We start from the raw sequence: 18,656 nt of genomic DNA on the forward strand, positions 1-18,656 counted from the left end.
CTACTTATTTTTATATTTGTATACATGCGAGGTTTGATTTGATATGATATTCCCGCGATCTTTGGCTGTGTTGGCTATATACATGTACCCTTTTTATCAAATATTTTGAAGGAACTGAAACGGAAGTTGATTTTTTTTATCGTTTAGTTTTGCATAAACGTTAGACCTACGTTTTCACTTAATTCTTAAACACTAAAAAATATTACTTTTACGATCATACAAGTAGTATGAGACTGCTATTGTCCGGGGACTGCACTGGGATAATACTAATTATATTGCAGGACCTTTGAGACCTCTCTGGTGACGGAGTTGTGAAACCTTAGCTTGTTTCTCCTCTTACACACGGTCTTAAGACCTGAATAAGGCAGACAGTTGCGGGGGATAGACAGCTAAGAGTTGTAGACTACCCAAAAGCATAAGACCTGAATAAGGCAGTCACCTGGTAGTATAGATCGAGAGAGGTGGCATACCACAGTGAGAAGTGGGGGAAGTGCCAGGAGTCAGTACAGTTAGAAGTGGCAGGACCGAAGAAATCTACTTACGGGAGACACCCGTTGACCACAGCTGGTGGTTATCCAATCAAGAAGAAACCCGTTGATCCATTGTATTATTTCATTGTATATATTTGACTGTAATTTTATTTGGTCAACAAAAACCTGAGTTAACAGGTTAACGAACCTAGTGTAACGCCTCGGTGATACAAGACATATCACCACACACCCAAACTCGGCCGCGTTGCACGTTACATTATTTGGTGGCAAGCGTCGGGATTTTGTTGACCATGGATTCGTCTAAGAAAGTGTCAGAAACTATAGAGCGAATGGAGAAGCTCATAGAAAGGATGAGAACGCCAACCAGTGACGGTGGTCAGACAAATGCGGCAAGCCGAGAGTCTGGATATGCAACACACAGTACTGATAATACCGGTATGTCAGGAGATGTGTCATTTGACGAGTACGGCGCACGGCCTAAAGTTAGATTTCCAGACGAAGGCAAACCAAGCTACACACCAAATGCTGGGGTTGACGACGTTGTGACGGGCCATCTATTTGACACGCCAAAACCACGGAGGCAGTCAATAGGGACAGACAATGTGAAGACAGGCCATATAATCAAGCCAGCCACGTATGACGGAACAAGTTCCTGGCTTGACTACAAATCACATTTTGAGGCTTGTGCTGTTGTAAACGGCTGGACAGAAGATAAGAAAGGTCTTTACCTAGCTGTATCACTGCGAGGCCAAGCACAGTCAGTGTTAGGTGACTTACCAAGTGATACTGGACAGCACTATAAGACACTGGTCAGATCCCTTGAGGAGAGGTTCTCCCCTCCTAACCAAACAGATCTGTATCGTGTTCAGCTAAAAGAGCGAAGACAAAGAGCATCTGAGTCCATACCAGAGTTAGGTCAGGCCATTAGACGACTGACCAATTTGGCCTACGCATCAGCACCTGGTGATGTGCGAGAAACTCTGGCCAAAGATGCGTTCATTGATGCCTTAGTAGATTCAGAGATGAGGATCCGCATCAAACAATCTCGTTCTCAAAATCTGAATGAAGCTATCAGGCTAGCAGTTGAACTCGAGGCTTATAATCGAGCAGAGCGACGAAACCTAGAAGCAAAAGGCCATTTGCGAGTATCGGCACCAGAACACTCATCTGCTGAGGTTAGCCAGAAGAATCTTGAGACATGGATGAAGTCCATGGAGGCTAACATGAATACGTTAACCAACGAGATTCAAAAACTGAAACTGAAACGGCCAGTCAGTAAAACGTATGACAAACAAGTGGGAGGCAAACCATTGCGTTGTTATGAGTGTAACAAGGAAGGCCACATAAAATGCAATTGTCCCAAGCTGAAGAAACGACCCAGTGAAAGTGAACACAAGGATTCAAAAGAGAAAAAGGGATTAGGCAGGCCAGTACGAAGTAAACAAACACCACAGAAAGCCTGTGCAAGTGGATCAATTGGAGTTGGATCTTCCCTAGATGAAGCAGGCATGTACATAGATATCTCTGTGCAAGGTGTCCAAGCTAAATTCCTGGTTGACACAGGGGCAACACTGACATTGTTGTCCTCAGCAATGTACGAGAAAATTGCAGAGAACATCAGGCCAAAGCTGCAGAAGGTTAACCAGAGTATCCTAGCTGCCAATGGAAGTGAGCTGTCTGTCAAGGGTAAGGCGGACATAACACTTAATATTGAGGGTATGGTAACACATACGACTGCAGTCATTGCAGAGATTCAGGCAGACGGAATACTGGGGCTTGACGTTCTACTGTCAAATGCATGCATGGTGGACATGAGTCAAAGGGTACTTCACATCAAAGATAAGATAATACCAATGTTTGTTGAGGGTTACATTGGCTGCAACAGAATAACCGCAACAAAGATAATCAGCATTCCTCCTAGAAGTGAGATTATTACGCAGGGACAAGTGTTAAAGGACTTCAAACATGTTCCAAGGAATACATGTTTGGTAGAACCATTTGTGTCCGATATGCCAAGAGAAGGCTACATAACAGCCAGAACGTTGGTCACAGGAGACGGTACCAGTCCGTTTGCTCAATGTTGGCGAGGAATCCAAAGTCATTTACCCAGGTACGATTATAGGACAACTCAGTGAAGTCAGGGTGGTTGAGTCAAAAGAGGAGAATATGTCAAGCAAACCTAAGAAGTTAAGACCTGATTTGGTTGATATGCTGAAGAAAACTTCTAGCCACTTGACGCGAAAGCAGAAAAGGGAAGCTAACAAATTTTTGTTTGAGTATACCAATCTTTTTGCAAAGTCTGACAAAGATTTGGGACGTACAGGCATCGTCAAACACAGGATTGATACTGGGAACAACCATCCTATCAAAATACCACCAAGGAGGGTACCCGCTCATCTTACAGAGGAGGTTGACAAACAGCTGAATGATATGCTTGAAAGAGGTGTGATCGAGCCATCGAACAGCCCATGGTCAGCGCCTATTGTATTAGCCAAAAAGAAGGACGGTACATTTCGCTTTTGCATTGATTACCGCAAGTTAAATAGCTGTACAATCAAGGACGCATACCCCCTTCCCAGAATAGACGAGTCACTGGATCAGTTGAGTGGTAGCTCGTGGTTCTCTACTCTAGATCTCTGCTCAGGATATTGGCAGGTAGAAATGGAGCCAGACGACAAACAAAAGACAGCCTTTGCCACACGTCGTGGACTTTTCCAGTTTAAGGTCATGCCATTCGGCTTATGTTGTGCTCCTGCAACATTTGAGCGCCTAATGGAAAGTGTTTTGGCAGGCCTTCACTGGGATATCTGTCTTGTTTACCTGGACGACGTGATAGTGACAGGCAAAACCTTTGAGGAAATGTTGGCAAACCTTAGAAGAGTTTTTGACAGACTGCAAAATGCAGGACTTAAACTCAAAGCCAAGAAATGCTGCTTGTTTGCCAAGAAGGTGACTTACCTGGGACATGTTGTGTCAGAGGAAGGTGTAGCGACTGACCCAGACAAAACAGCTGCAGTAAAACAATGGCCAGTACCTAATAATGCCACTGAGGTACGCTCATTTCTTGGGCTATGCAGCTATTACAGGAGGTTCATCAAAGATTTCTCAAGCATTGCAAAATGCCTACACACGCTGACAGAGAAAGGTCGTGCCTTTGTTTGGTCTAAAGAATGTCAAGAGGCATTTGACACCCTAAGAAATAAGCTGACCAACACTCCAATATTAAGGCATCCAGATTTCTCTCATCCCTTCATCTTAGACACTGATGCCAGCAATGTGTCTGTAGGGGCAGTCTTATCTCAAAAGATTGATGGTCAAGAGAGAGTTGTTGCTTATGCAAGTCGGACTTTGACAAAGTGTGAGCGCAGATATTGCGTTACACGAAAGGAATTGCTCGCGGTGGTCCACTTTGTCAAACACTTTAGGCATTACCTCTATGGTAAAAAGTTCATAGTCCGCACAGACCATAGCTCCTTAAGGTGGCTTTTCAAATTTAAGAATCCTGAAGGACAGTTGGCACGTTGGTTGGAAATCCTCAGTACTTACAGTTTCGAGATTCAACACCGACCAGGTACACAACACAGCAATGCGGATGCATTGAGCCGTGTGCCATGTCGCCAGTGTGGTTTTGATCCAAACTGGGAGAAAGGTTTGGAAGGTAACAAGCCGGAAGAAGTGAGAGCCATATCCCAAGCCAGTGGATCAAAGGATGATGGGGACGATCCATTGCTGTCTATGAAAGTCATGCAAGACAAAGACAAAGACATCTCTCTTGTCAAACTTTGGGTCATAGAAAAGACAAGACCTGAGTACAGTGTGGTCAGAGGCCAAGGTTATGTACTAAGATCTTTGTGGTCACAATGGAACAATCTCTGCATAGAAAATGGCATTCTTTTCAGAAGATTTCAAGAAGAGGATGGAAAGACCATACGCTTGCAGGCTATTGTACCAAGTAGCCAACGACGGACAATATTCGAGTACTGTCATGATGTGAGGACAGCTGCACATCTTGGTGTGAACAAGACACTTGCTCGAATAAGGCAAAAGTTCTATTGGCCTGGTTTGCAAGCAGACACCAGAATGTACATAGCAGGTTGTGAAAAATGTTGTAAAAGGAAGGGTCCTCAAATGAAGAGAAGAGCACCCATGGAATTGGTTGAGAGTGGTTTACCCATGGACAGGATTGCCACGGACATCCTGGGAGAACTACCAATGACAGAGGATGGCAATGAATATATATTGGTGGTATCGGACTATTTCACGAAATGGACCGAGTCCTTCCCTATGCCGAACATGGAAGCCAAGACAGTGGCAAAACTAATTGTTGAAGAAGTGATTCCCCGGTTCGGCGTACCATCAGTAATTCACTCTGACCAAGGTCGACAGTATGAGAGTGCGCTATTTGAGGAGATGTGTCAGGTTCTCCAGATCAAGAAAACACGGACCAGCCCCTATCATCCACAAAGTGATGGAATGGTGGAGCGTTTTAACAAGACGCTAGTAACAATGTTAAGCGCTTACGTGAATGACCATCATTCAGACTGGGACAAACACCTACCATTTGTTATGATGGCTTACAGGGCTTCCGTTCACGAGACAACTGGCTACACTCCCAATTACCTGATGCTGGGAAGAGAAGTGTCAACACCGCTTGACATTATGTTTGAGATGCCCAGATCAGTGCAACAAATTCCCAAAGACAAGTGGGCCTGGGAATTGAAAGAAACCTTGGAGAGTGCACACAAACATGTCAGAGAGAACATAAAAACGGCAATGGTTCGACAGAAGAAGTATCACGACCAAAAGTTGTCATGGCAGAAATTTGAGCCAGGTTGCCAAGTCTATGTGTTCTTTCCTATTAGAAAGGCAGGTCGCTCGCCAAAATTTACCAGTTACTGGCGGGGTCCTTACAAGGTGCTTTCAAAGATGACAGATCTCACCTACAAAGTTGACTGTGGACGTGGTGGAAAACCACAAGTGATACACGTCGACAGAATGCGTCGTAGGTACCCTCAAACGTTGCAAGGCGAAATACCTGATGATGAGAGGACGGCACCAGAGGACGAGCCTGAACCTCTAGGTGATGACGCAGAGACAGAACAAGAGTCAAATAACCATTTTGATGGAGACGACATCCCTGTAAGACGCAGGAGAAAGCCACAGTGGATGGAAGACTATGTCTTGTACTAGAAAGATGACAACACTTGTCATTGCACAGTTTTGTAAATATTGTAAATAGTTAATCATATGCGGGACGCATATAATCTTGAGGGGAGGGTTGTGAAACGGAAGTTGATTTTTTTTATCGTTTAGTTTTGCATAAACGTTAGACCTACGTTTTCACTTAATTCTTAAACACTAAAAAATATTACTTTTACGATCATACAAGTAGTATGAGACTGCCATTGTACGGGGACTGCATTGGGATAATACTAATTGTATTGCAGGACCTTTGAGACCTCTCTGGTGACGGAGTTGTGAAACCTTAGCTTGTTTCTCCTCTTACACACGGTCATAAGACCTGAATAAGGCAGACAGTTGCGGGGGATAGACAGCTAAGTGTTGTAGACTACCCAAAAGAGTAAGACCTGAATAAGGCAGTCACCTGGTAGTATAGATCGAGAGAGGTGGCATACCACAGTGAGAAGTGGGGGAAGTGCTAGGAGTCAGTACAGTTAGAAGTGGCAGGACCGAAGAAATCTACTTACGGGAGACACCCGTTGACCACAGCTAGTGGTTATCCAATCAAGAAGAAACCCGTTGATCCATTGTATTATTTCATTGTATATATTTGATTGTAATTTTATTTGGTCAACAAAAACCTGAGTTAACAGGTTAACGAACCTAGTGTAACGCCTCGGTGATACAAGACATATCACCACACACCCAAGCTCGGCCGCGTTGCACGTTACAGAACTAACATAAAACTCTTTGTTTTAAACCCCATCTGCATCAAGATTACACCCCATTTTTTCAAATTCTAAAAGAAAATTCTTCTTTTTTTTTTACTCTAATTCGGAAATGCTGCAGATCCAATTCTATAAGGCTTCGATCATTAGTTTTTGAAATGAGTTTGTTTTTTTTTAATTCTGACTTGGGGTACCTTTTCAAAGAAAGAAAAGGGATGTAAACAAAGATATTACATACCACAACATAAGATCTTTCAATACGTGTGTATGAATCTTTGCTTGAGAGTTTGTATGCGGGGGGGGGGGGGGGGGGGGGGTTGAGGGACACAACCGTGAACCCTGGAACCCCCCTTTCAAAAATTGCTGGATCCGCCCCTGCGATACATTGACTGTGACCTGTTTATTATGAAATAATTTAATTTTGCTTGTATTCTTGCCTTTCATTGGTTGATTTCCAAAAAGGAACGCATAACATTTTGTATAATCTGGTTTGGTATTGGAACACACCCCCTAGACAACCAGCATAATCATCTGTATCCATTAGTCCCCTCATTTACAGTCCTTGGGATTCATGGAAAATTCCAGATTTAATGAATGTACCTTTAATTCCAAACAGTTGCTCGATCTTACCTCATGTATACAAGCATCATGGCTGCTAGATCTATGTATCAGTTTTTACCTCCCCTCGCTTCCCATCACTTCCGTTACTACGGTTGTATTATTGCGCGGTAAATTTGAACTCATAAAAACAACACAATTTTACATCCCCAGTTGTTTAATTATTTTAAAATTAAATTATAAGGAATGACTGAACGCAGCATGTTGCGCATTGCATGCTGTTTGCATTTCGAACGTCCTTTACGAGGTATACAAATGATACATGTAAAATAATATCTTAGGCCTAGTTCAATGATTATGAGGACGGGAGTAAAACGAAAATTGATTGACCAGAATGTGGTTTGGATTTCTAAGGGGAGCGACATTTTTTTTTGGGGGGGGGGGGGGGGTTATAAGGGTCAAAGTCTTTCGACTCAAATTATTTATTCCAAAGCTAAATTATTACTGCCAGATATGATCAGAGGCAGTTTATTTACTTACTTCTTATAATGTTATCTTTTTAATAATTATACTTGTCCAAACTCCACAATTCTAATTCATGGGGGGCCCGGGGGGGGGGGGTGAAATACATGTAGCACCAGACAAGACAAATTATTTTCTTGCCTGTTGAGAACTGCAGACCCCAACCCATCCCCTCCCACCACCACAACGAGTCCTTTGGAACTTTTAACAAAAAACATGATAGCACTTTTAAAAATGATTTTTTTTTTGGTGAATTTCATGTATAATTCAGATTAATTTTCTCTGCTTCATTTCCAAATTTTAATATCATAAATATTGTATTGGTGTGTGATTTTTTTCATTTAAATAGTATGAAATTGTAAGGGTCAGTAGAGGACAAATTTATTGCAGTAGTGTATTTGTTATTTGGAAAATATATTTAACTTTTCAAGAGAATTGGTATCCCAGTCTTCTGTGGGGAGTTCCCAGATTTCTTCTGCCAGTGATGATCCCCTCGCAAATCCAGATATGCACTGGAGAGATGCCAATGTAGAGGACACAGGGGCACCAGATCCACGAACTGTAGCATTTCACCCAGAGAGGCAGCCCGGCATTCAGTTGGGACGACTTTTAAGGTTAAATATAGCAAAAATCTCTTTTGCAATTATTTTATGCATGTACATTACAATATACCATAGGCATGCATATTGCAGAGAAAAATTATTCACTCTCTTTATAAATGTGCTTCCAAATTCATATGCAGGGTTATGACAAATACTTTTAGTCTTATATTTCCAGTCTTATTTTAGATATGGTGCTAGGCAGTTTCGAGAACCCATGGATTTCTTGAAACTGTTTCTGACGGAGGCGTTGGTCTTCTCAATCTGTGTGGCCACCAATGATTATGCCAATATGCTGATATCTAGAGGGGAAAGGTCATCGTATGCAAGTCAAGGGAATTGGACTCCTCTCACTGAAGAGGAATTGTACAGGTATTACAAATTCTAAATTAATGTAATTTAAATTATCAAGTGAATTTCCTCAATATCACCTTTACCAACTCATGCTATTTTTGTTTTACCTACTAGTCATTTGCATTTCCCTTTTTGAAACTTGAAACATTTATTTCACTCACTTATTCACTTATAATCCCTTTTTCAATTATATTATATAAAACTTAAAACATTTATTTCACCAAGCTAGTGCACTTATAACACACTACACTTATAATAAATGTGTTCCTATACATATTTTTAATGCTGTAAAACTTCAATTATATAAGTGGGCGGATTCGTTGGTGTTAAACATGACAGAGAATTTCATTACGGAATATAGTACAAAATAATGTATGTCAAAAAATATAAAATTATTGTACACCAAGGTGCAGTCGAGATTGATAATGGTTTTCAAGGGTAGAAAATTTTCAAAGTTTCACTCAACTACATGCAATATTTATTATATTTTACTGAACTTTTTATACAAATATTAATATTATAGCAAACAATGAACCTTGTGCGCATGAATTCTGCACATTCAATGTACATGTATTTTTGTTAATATTAAATGTCATCTAGCAATGTTGGCTGTTGCTATGCTTGAGGGAGTGGCTTCTTTATTCAGTGGGTAAAAGTGTTTTAACAAATGTTTCTTGATGTATCAGATTCAACTGATTTAAACATCATCAAATCACAAAATATTTACATAATTTGAATCATAATCATTTAAAAGTAATATGTGGATTTTTTTGTTTCAGATTTCTCGGAATTATTCTTTACATGTCCGTGGTAAAGTTCCAGACGCTAGAAAGGTATTGGTCAACACAGGCTCTCTATCGGAACAACCCTGTACCAGGAGTTATGTCCAGAACTAGATTTCAGGCCATCTTATCGTTCTTACAAGTAACACCTCCAGCTGATATCGACAAAGGTTTCTCTTACTTTTTGATGTATTATGTATTTGATTTTGTACTTGACAAAACCCTTCAATAAGCTTGTAAATATGTCACAGTAGCATTTACATGTATGTAACTTAAAAGTAAATTCAGTTTCTGAAGTTAAAAATTAGGAAATTATATTGCTTGGATTCCAGTTCTTGAACAAAAGTATATGACTGAATTTTTATTTCCTAAATGGGGAATCCAAGTACATATTACTAATTGCAATTTATCTTTAAATTTAGCACTTCTAATAATTACATATAGAGTCAGTGAAGCACAGTTTATATTGCTTTCTATCTTATTTTTAACAGCTGAGAAGTTGACACGCGTACAGTCTTTGGTGGATCATGTTAAAGAGAAGTCCAAGGAATTATACCAGCCGCACAGGGAAATAGCTGTAGATGAGAGAATGGTATCCTCAAAGCATAAGTTCTCTGGTATTCGCCAGTTTATTAAAGACAAGCCTATTCGATTTGGTATAAAGCTTTGGGTTGTAGCTTGTAACATGTCTGGGTATACATACGACTTTTTTGTTTATCTTGGTAAAAAGAACACAATTTTTACTGAACGTGCAAAAGGTCTTGGATACAATGTAACACTTAGATTATGTGAGTCCCTTTTTGATCAAGGGTATAGGCTTTTTACTGATTGTTTTTATACGTCTTTAGCTCTTGGCAAAGAATTGTTTGCAAGGAAACTTTACCTTGTTGGGGTACTGAAATCAAACAGTTTATCTATACCTGATGAACTTAGAGATGTTAAAATCTGGGAAAGAGTAGCAACACGTGGTGACTTTAGATGGCAGAGAGTTGATGAATTTGTATTTGTTCAGTGGAAAGATTGTAAGGTTGTCACTTTTATGTCACCTTTACATCAGGGTTCAGCTACAACTGTTTGTGAACGCACTATGAAATCTAGATTAACTTGGAACAAAAAACAACTTGTACAACCTGTAGTAGCAAATGATTATAATAAATGTATGGGAGCTGTTGATCTTTCAAACCAGTTTACTAATAAATATCCATCTTATATAAGAACACAATATCATTGGTGGAAAGTTCTGTTTTTTCATTTACTAGATATTATGGTTGTGAATTCATATATTCTTTTTCAAGAATTTAGAAAATCGCACGAAAGTCAGATTACAAATTGTTCTTCAGGGTTTGGACAACTTGAATTCCGTGAATCACTTGCTTTGTCACTGATGGGTTTGAATGAAAAGTCTGTATCAAAAGAAAGTGTTATTCAATGTATACCTGAATTTTTAGAGAAAAGGAAAGATTGTGTATTTTGTAATGCTGAGGCAATACTTTTGAATAAGAAGTCTCCTAGTTATAAGACACTTGTATTTTGTCCATCATGCCAAGTTCCTCTTTGTTTGTCAAGTGACAGAAATTGTTTTAAGAAATGGCATAGTAAAGAAGGAGAAGATGTTCGAAAGAGTGCAGATTTGTCATGTAAAAAGAGAAAGCTATGAAATTATTCTGTACATGTATTCTTTAAAGGACATACCATATTTCTGTCCAGTGAATTCAAATATATGTACATTATATAAATGTAACCGTCGTGAGACATGATGATGATGCCGTGCATAAAAGTTTCTCAACAATTATGTTCAACTTCTTGATTATCAATTATATAAAATGTACATTTAGGTGTAATTTCCATACATTTGTTGACATGCAAGTAATAGTGCTATTTGTCAATTTTTTAATGAAATTTTTATCAAATTTGGAAATTTTTGTAAAATGAATATGAAATTCATAATTGAAAACCACATTTCATTTTAATAACTTTTTAGATACTAGTAATTAGTTTGAACTGTTTTTAATGGAAGAAGTGAAACATTACAGTGTCACATGGATAGTACCTTAGTATTTTTGTATATATTTCTGGGCTGAAAAATGGAAGGAAAAGTTAGAAAAAAACAAAATTCTGAAGCACAATTTTTGCACTTGATGACCTTTGACCTTTATTGTCTAAAAAATATTAATGATAATTATTGCTCTTAATGCTTAAAACCTTAGAAAAATGTGTATAGGGAATATCTTTTTGATTAATTTGGTAATTATGCTAATTATTATGTTTTGTAATTATTATGTTTTGTTATTATATTGACATTGTACTGGATGGAAGCAGAAATGTGAAATTAAGTTAAAATTGTATTATGGGTAATGTTACTTAGCAACCAGAAATATTCATTTATCAATTAAATTGATTACTGTGATAATGGTGTTTTAGTTGTATCTTAGTAGGCTCAAGTTAATATAATAAGAATCTCTTCTATATCCTTTACATTATTTTTACTGAACAATCTCACGGAATGCAAACAAATGTCACAGTCAAGAATGAGTGAAAACAAACGTATACAACTGAAAAGTAAAAAAAGTTGTAGTTGCTTAGCAACCAATTAAAGGCCATTTAACACAAATTTAAACTTAAATGGTGCAGGCATTTTGCAGTTAAGCATAATGCCTTCTAGAAAGTGTTCTCAGAATTTTCTATTTTAGCATCCATTGTGTAAAACTTTAGCAAGAATTTTGAAAAGTGTTGAAAAAGTTGATGAAATTATTGCACTAATTTGACCTTTGACCTCCTAAAAATAGATCTAATGAGGTCAAACTTTAAGTCAATTTATCTGCTGTATGTCCCGTGTAATCTATGACCTCACATCTAATTTTAATATGTGCTTGGATGCATAAATGTGTCTAGAATGAGTAAAAAATGAAGATTTCAGCCCGAAAATTAAAGAATTCTGCGTTGCTAAGCAACCGCTTTTAAGTAGTTATATGCAGAATTAAAAAAAAAAGTTTATGTGTTTCATGTAGTACAGTATCATGCTTTTCTGTGGGTATATCCCAAATTTCCTATTTCAACATACATCATAGTTAATATTTAGCTAGAAGATTAAAAAGTATCAAAAAATTCCATAAAATTTTGCACTTAATTGACCTTTGACCTCAATTTGTACTAATAAGGTCAGTAGGTGAGTATCTAAATATTCATAAAATATCATCTCTAAGAAATTACCTACAAAATGATATGCATTATGCCTAGCTTTCTCCTTGGATAAAAAAGTTAGAAATAATATAATAATGCAATGTCAAAAGACCTCCAAAATCACTTAAAATGCGCCGGTAGAGAAAGGGTTAAAAAAAATTATGAATAATAATTTCTAAAATTAAATGTTTAAAAAACAATTTTAGAATTTAGAATAAAATTACACAAGAACTGTTGATTTTAACAACGTTTAACATGTGTTATGACGTAATATGTCCTTTTAGTCATGTGACATGTGCCCTGTCTCCCCTTAAGGTCAAGATCTAGTAAATAACTTTAGACTAATTTTTTTGTGCTAGATCCATTATGACGTCATAATCAATGACAGTTTAAAATACAGTTTATCATCTTGTTTACCTACAAATTATTCCCCGAAACACCTTATTTGACCAAGGTAAAGTTGTAAAGCATCAATAAAGGAATTTATTTCTCAAGTTTGATAAATCTGTAGGCACCTTTCAATTACTGGATCTTGACCTTAATTCAATATAAATAGAAATTTGGCCATAAAATCTTTGTTTAATACAAAGAACAGTACAATGGTAATTGATGATTTGTCTTATTACCAGCGTTAAACAGTAAATTATCCACAATTCCAGCTCTTGAAAAAAGGGGGATAGACGATAGATAGATTTTCCATTGAAATCGAAGTTTCAAGCATCACCAAATTTTAAAATAGTTTCAGATATGATAAAATGTTCCTTATATCTATTCCTATGTTTTAGGCAAATAAATAAAACATAAATATATCAATAAAATACAACGTTTCAGTTGTAAATCGCTTTGACATTGGTTGAAAATAAGCATTTTTATCGTTTTTTGTCAATAAACATACATCCCCCCCCCCCTTGTCACACAAAAAGCTTTGGTATGAATTTGTTAAATAAAATGCCATATTACCTGTAAAAAGGAATTTTTGTGACAAGGGGGAGGGGGGATGTTTTAAACATATTTTCTGTTTTCCGTTGATTTCTATATTGAAAAAAACAATTTTTACCAAAAGTTTAGAGTTATCTCTCTTTGTTTTCCCAAATAAGTAATGTTTTATGAAAATCCGTATAATTATCTATAAAAAAAATATTAAATATTCATCGAATGTTAACTTTCAAAAATTGACTTGGACTAAGGCGGGAGAACAATACTATCGTTCGCAGTTCTTTAAGAGACTTAATAATACTAGTCCTGATAGTTGCATGACAAAATATAAAAGTTTTCACAAAACATAAGTACTGATAGTTTTTTATTGAAGTGACTTTGAAACCGAGTTTTCCAGGGTGAAGCTTTGAACAATTTGGTAAGAAGATTTTTTAGCAGCCATTAATCTTTTTATTTTCCTGATGATCCCTTATATATCTAAAGTTTCACATCTCTAGTTTAATATGAAAGAGAGCCCTTAAAATAAGGATACCCTGTCACAAAGTTGACAAAAACTGGTCGAGGGATTCTTGACATATGTCCAATATTCCAAAAAGCTGACACACACTGCACGAGTTCAGCTTTTTGTTTAGAAGCATTAACAACATGTAAAATGTACAGAAATTAATCTCTCAGCACTAGTAGCCATGCTGTTGCAGATTGTCATTAGTTTGAAAAGTTTGAAGTCCCTAAGTGGCTTAATGTTACTCTGGTTAATAATTAACTGCCTGGTTAACAATTAATTCACATTCAAATAAGAAACATTGAAATGGCTTGGTTAAATTTTCTCTACCTTATGCATTCAACATGTTCAAGATGTAAATTTCTAACATTTGGGTCTGGCACTATAAAAGCTTAGATGTGCTTACATTTGATCTCTGTCCCGCAATCAAAAAATACAAATTAGGAGAAAATTGAGAATGAGATCAAATGTGAGTCCAAGTTTTATGGTTCCAGACCCCGGGACCATAAAACTTATATGAACTCACTTTTGATCTGAATTTTATTATTTCATTTTTCCACTATTAATTTCTTTGAAGTAAAACTGAGATTAAAAAAAAAGTAAGCTCATCTAAGTTGTATGGCCCCAGAGCAAGAGCCTAAAACATACACAAACCCAGTCTCAGTCTCAAATGCAAAAAGAAATGAGTGGAAAATTGAGAATGAAATCAATTGTGAGTTTGAATTTTATCCCGTCTTTAACCCATGGATATGACTCATTGGATATTTTTTTCATATCCCACAGTGAAGTGCAGTTGTGACGTCACAACGGTTTTTGCGTTAGCGTGAGGAAGTAAAGTAAAGTAGAGTCCTATATAAAACAATGTAAAACATTGGTTGTGAAGTATTAAACATGGGATAAAAAGAATCTCACCAAGGCTCAGGGATAAAAAAAAAACCACACGACTCGTTGGATACAAATCATATCCAACTACAAATCATGGGAGATCCTATGTATGTATAGCCCCAGAACCAGCATTACTCAAAAAACCACATTTAGATTTTTTTGTTTCTCATTTATTCAAAAAATAAGCTTTCATTTCATTTACAATATAAATCACATCTGTCAATGTGGACCATGAGACAGTTTGAAATAAATAACACAACATTTAATTTGTTTAAATTACATCATCATTCCTGTTAGTTCATTTCATAAGACAATTTGAAATAAAATAAATTTATATCTTTATGGGCCTGTATGTACAATAAGAAAATAAAAATATGATTTAAGCAAAAGTACATATTATACACCAGTCTGATCAATGATCATATGGTCTGGTTAGAATATGGTAGTCAACGTGCACATTATATTTTCTGAATCTATACTGTAAGCACTCTGACTTTACTACACTACTTGAAATCAGAAATGACATATCACAATCTCTAATGGAATGAAGATTTTCTTCCTTATAATGCGGCCAATTCCATCATGTAGGCTCCCAGAACTTTTGTCTGCAACACAACAGATAGCATTAGGATTGATTGGTAATTAATATTACAAGTTTTAATATCTTGGTTTTGCTGCACTGATATTGTCATATATTTTAGGTCTAAATTTTCTCTCTCCTTGCTTTTTAAAAAAAAGATCTGAAATAATTTTAAAACATTTGTGACATTAAATAGAATACTACATAAATGATTAATTAAATTTAAGACAGAAATTTTTTTAATCAAGAGAGAAAATTCTGAGACTTTGGTTATGGTATGTTAATCAAACGCAGTCTGTCTTATTTGTAATTGCTTTGATGTAGTTTGATCTGTCTATTTTTTTATTCTATGAGTTTAACCCTACCCCCTTGATATAGTTTGATCTGTCTATTTTCTCATTTTGAGAGTGGGCGCCATCATCACATGCTCCTATTGGTAGAAGCATCACATTCCTTCCTGTGGCCTCCTGAAAGGTCAAGGTCACCGGTATGCTTCCTCCTTCCCTAGTCAAATCTGGTTCAACTCCAAACACTGTAATGAATATTGCATCATTACATGTATGTAGTTATATAATGTAAAAATCTCTTGAATCACAGATTACAAAAAATACAAGTCATATGTTAAGTTCATATTTATTCAAATATAAACACTGAATGTTAAAACTCAAACACAATGGCTATTTCTCTCCATGAGGAAGAAATCTATACTTTCCCTGTTATAAATAAAATAAAATACCTGTTTTCATGGCTTTCCTGCCAGCAATGTAGTTAGGATCATTGAAATCACTGACCCATGGCTTTCCTCCATGACCCATTGAAATCCTGAATGAAAAAGATATTTTCATATTAATTTTGTTATTATAATACATTCTCGTGAAGGCAATTGCTACTGAAGAGCTTCATCCTTGTAGCTAATGTTTCTTACTATGAATAAGATTTCCTTACTTACTTACAATCACTTTTTTTGCATGAACAAGAAATTCTATTTTTATAAAATTTTTCATGACTCATTTGATAAAAAATAATTGCTGATGCATAACAATTTTAAATATCAAGAATATGTAATCAGTTTTCCTGTTGTTCAAGACAAATAACACTAATTTTAATAGCAATGTCTCTTAACATTCTTATCAATGTCTTCTGACATTCTTACTTGATTTTGTTCGGACTATTTCTCTCACTGAATTTCTTCTGAATGTGAGTGTTGACAAGTTTTTCTATTTCATCTGGATGTTGATCGGGTACAAGACGGATGGAGAACTTTCCAATCACTTTCTTAGGAATCACAGTCTTTGCTCCTGGTTCACTGAATGCTCCCTCAATTCCTGGATAAAATTAATCAGAGTTTCTTTGCCAGACTCGCAATAAAGACTATATCAATATGGAGATAAAGATAAGTTGTACAAAAGTCTAATACTGTAAACCAACTTTCATTTGCGCAACTTTATTTTGTGTTTTACTTGGTGAAAATTTGTTCATGACGATTATTTTTAGCGATCAAACCTTTTTGGATCTGTTGTTAATAGACACAGAGACTGTATGGACCGGGTCTTGGCAACAAATAAGCAAATAAAAAGTCAAATAATTCTTATAAAAAAAATTTCATGTGAAGGTGATTGGGAGAGAATTTGTATGGGGTCAAGGAATGGGAGAGAGAGTGCATGGGGATGGAAGGGAGGAGTTTCAATTGATTAATAAAATCTTACCATGTATAGACAGCGAGGGGTATCTCCAACGATGCATCAAAATGTCCTCCTTTTTATTGTGAATCAAACTTGTCACTCCTACATCCTTCTTATACTCCTCCTACAAATGTAATGTAACTATCTTTATTCCCCTGAAATAGATATGTTCCTGATATTCCTGTAATTGTGTACCTTTTACTCTACTTATAAATGCTACAAGTTTACTTAAATTCCTATAAATGCTACTTTTTACTCCTACAAATGTAACACGATTTAGCTTTAACTCCTCAGACAAATTTATTGAAATTATTTTTAACTTTTCCTACAAATGTAATGTAGTTATCTTATATGCCTTCTTATTTAAATAGTTTCCTCATGACGCTCATGGAACATGTGATCAATTATACACTATAAAGATTGTATCTACTTTTGAAAGAGGTAATTTTTAATCTACCCCAACTTATTCAGTCAAGCGCATATCCTAAACTTTTTAAACTTTTATTCAATTACATAATATAAAAAAATTATAATAATTCATCATTTAATTAATTTATTAAAATGACAAAAAAGGTGCTTTTAATTTTTCCACTTACAGGCTCGAAATCAATGGGTTCATACAGCTTCTTTTCCTCCTCTGTCAGTTTGGCTACTGAGTCGTAGATACCTGGAATCAGGATCTTCCCTTTACTGTCCACCAGGGTGTTCAGGAGTGCAATAAGGTCAGCCATCCCTTCATGTCTGCAGATTGAACATAATTAGATAAATATTATAATTTACAAGAAGCTAATGCATGTCAATCCACGTAAATAAATGGGGAGCTGAACAAATGCACTTATTCCTCTTTTTAGTTGTTCACCTCTTTTTACTTTGTCTGGACACGTCAAAAGAGAAAATTCATGGGTTTCTAAACTTTAAGTGCTGGGGATACATCAAAGTGAAAAGTTAAAATAACCAACATTTAATTCTTTTTTCTTTATAAGAAATACAATGTATCAACAATATGATTTGCTGCTTAAGCCAATAATAAATTTGACTCACACTGTGCCCCCAAATACACCAGAGTGAAGGTCCTTGGTGGAACATTCCACTTCCAGGAAAAAGTAGCAGATTCCTCTGTTGAAAATACAAGCATTATATGGTTGATAAATCATTTGACATCATGTATTTTTTACAATAATTAAAAATTATACCCAGTCGTTGCCCTACCCAAAATATTATAAATGTATTATTGTATCAAACTTTGTATGAAGTTTGATACTGAGGGTCAAGGTGAAGGTCAGAGAACTATGACTCAGTTTAATAATTCCCACCAATAGTGGTATGTATAAAAATATTTTGATCAGGGGCCTTTACACTGAGATAAACACAAAATAGGGAATAGTAAAGTCAAGGTCACTGGGAAGGTCAAGGTGAAAAAATTGCCACCATTGAAAAGCTCTCATCAGTATGCATTAGAGAATGAATTTAGTTTCAGATACTTGGTTTGAATCTGAACAAAACACAAAAGGATATACTGACGGAAGGTCAGAAGATAAACACGAAAAATACTGGTACCACAAGCCCAAGCCATATTCATGGTTTGCATGTTTTTTTTTCTCTAATCTTTAATCTTTTTTCTTTAATATTAATCTACGTGCACAATGTACTGCTTATGCATGAAGATTAAATACATT

General features: G+C 36.3%; 2 protein-coding genes across 2 annotated transcripts; one reads left to right on the forward strand and one right to left on the reverse strand.

Moving 5' to 3' along the window:
- Positions 1–7,892: 7,892 nt before the first annotated feature.
- Positions 7,893–11,659, forward strand: LOC134271305 (piggyBac transposable element-derived protein 4-like). The gene is made up of 4 exons (XM_062753534.1): positions 7,893–8,094; positions 8,269–8,451; positions 9,213–9,385; positions 9,707–11,659. Exons 1-4 carry the CDS (start codon positions 7,988–7,990, stop codon positions 10,870–10,872), a joined length of 1,629 nt encoding a protein of 542 aa, XP_062609518.1. The 5' UTR covers positions 7,893–7,987; the 3' UTR covers positions 10,873–11,659.
- Positions 11,660–14,866: 3,207 nt separating this feature from the next.
- Positions 14,867–18,095, reverse strand: LOC134271293 (cytosolic non-specific dipeptidase-like). The gene is made up of 7 exons (XM_062753518.1): positions 18,022–18,095; positions 17,577–17,721; positions 17,005–17,104; positions 16,452–16,623; positions 16,035–16,120; positions 15,664–15,830; positions 14,867–15,323 (listed from the first exon to the last, which is right to left on the reverse strand). The coding sequence occupies exons 2-7, from the start codon at positions 17,709–17,711 to the stop codon at positions 15,279–15,281; spliced, it is 705 nt and encodes a 234-aa protein (XP_062609502.1). The 5' UTR covers positions 17,712–17,721; positions 18,022–18,095; the 3' UTR covers positions 14,867–15,278.
- Between the last annotated feature and the right edge of the window lie 561 nt (positions 18,096–18,656).

The sequence above is a fragment of the Saccostrea cucullata genome, unplaced genomic scaffold (assembly GCF_032062105.1).
Source record: "Saccostrea cucullata isolate Sc308-1 unplaced genomic scaffold, CSIRO_AGI_Scuc_v1 ctg177, whole genome shotgun sequence".
NCBI lineage: Eukaryota > Metazoa > Mollusca > Bivalvia > Ostreida > Ostreidae > Saccostrea > Saccostrea cuccullata.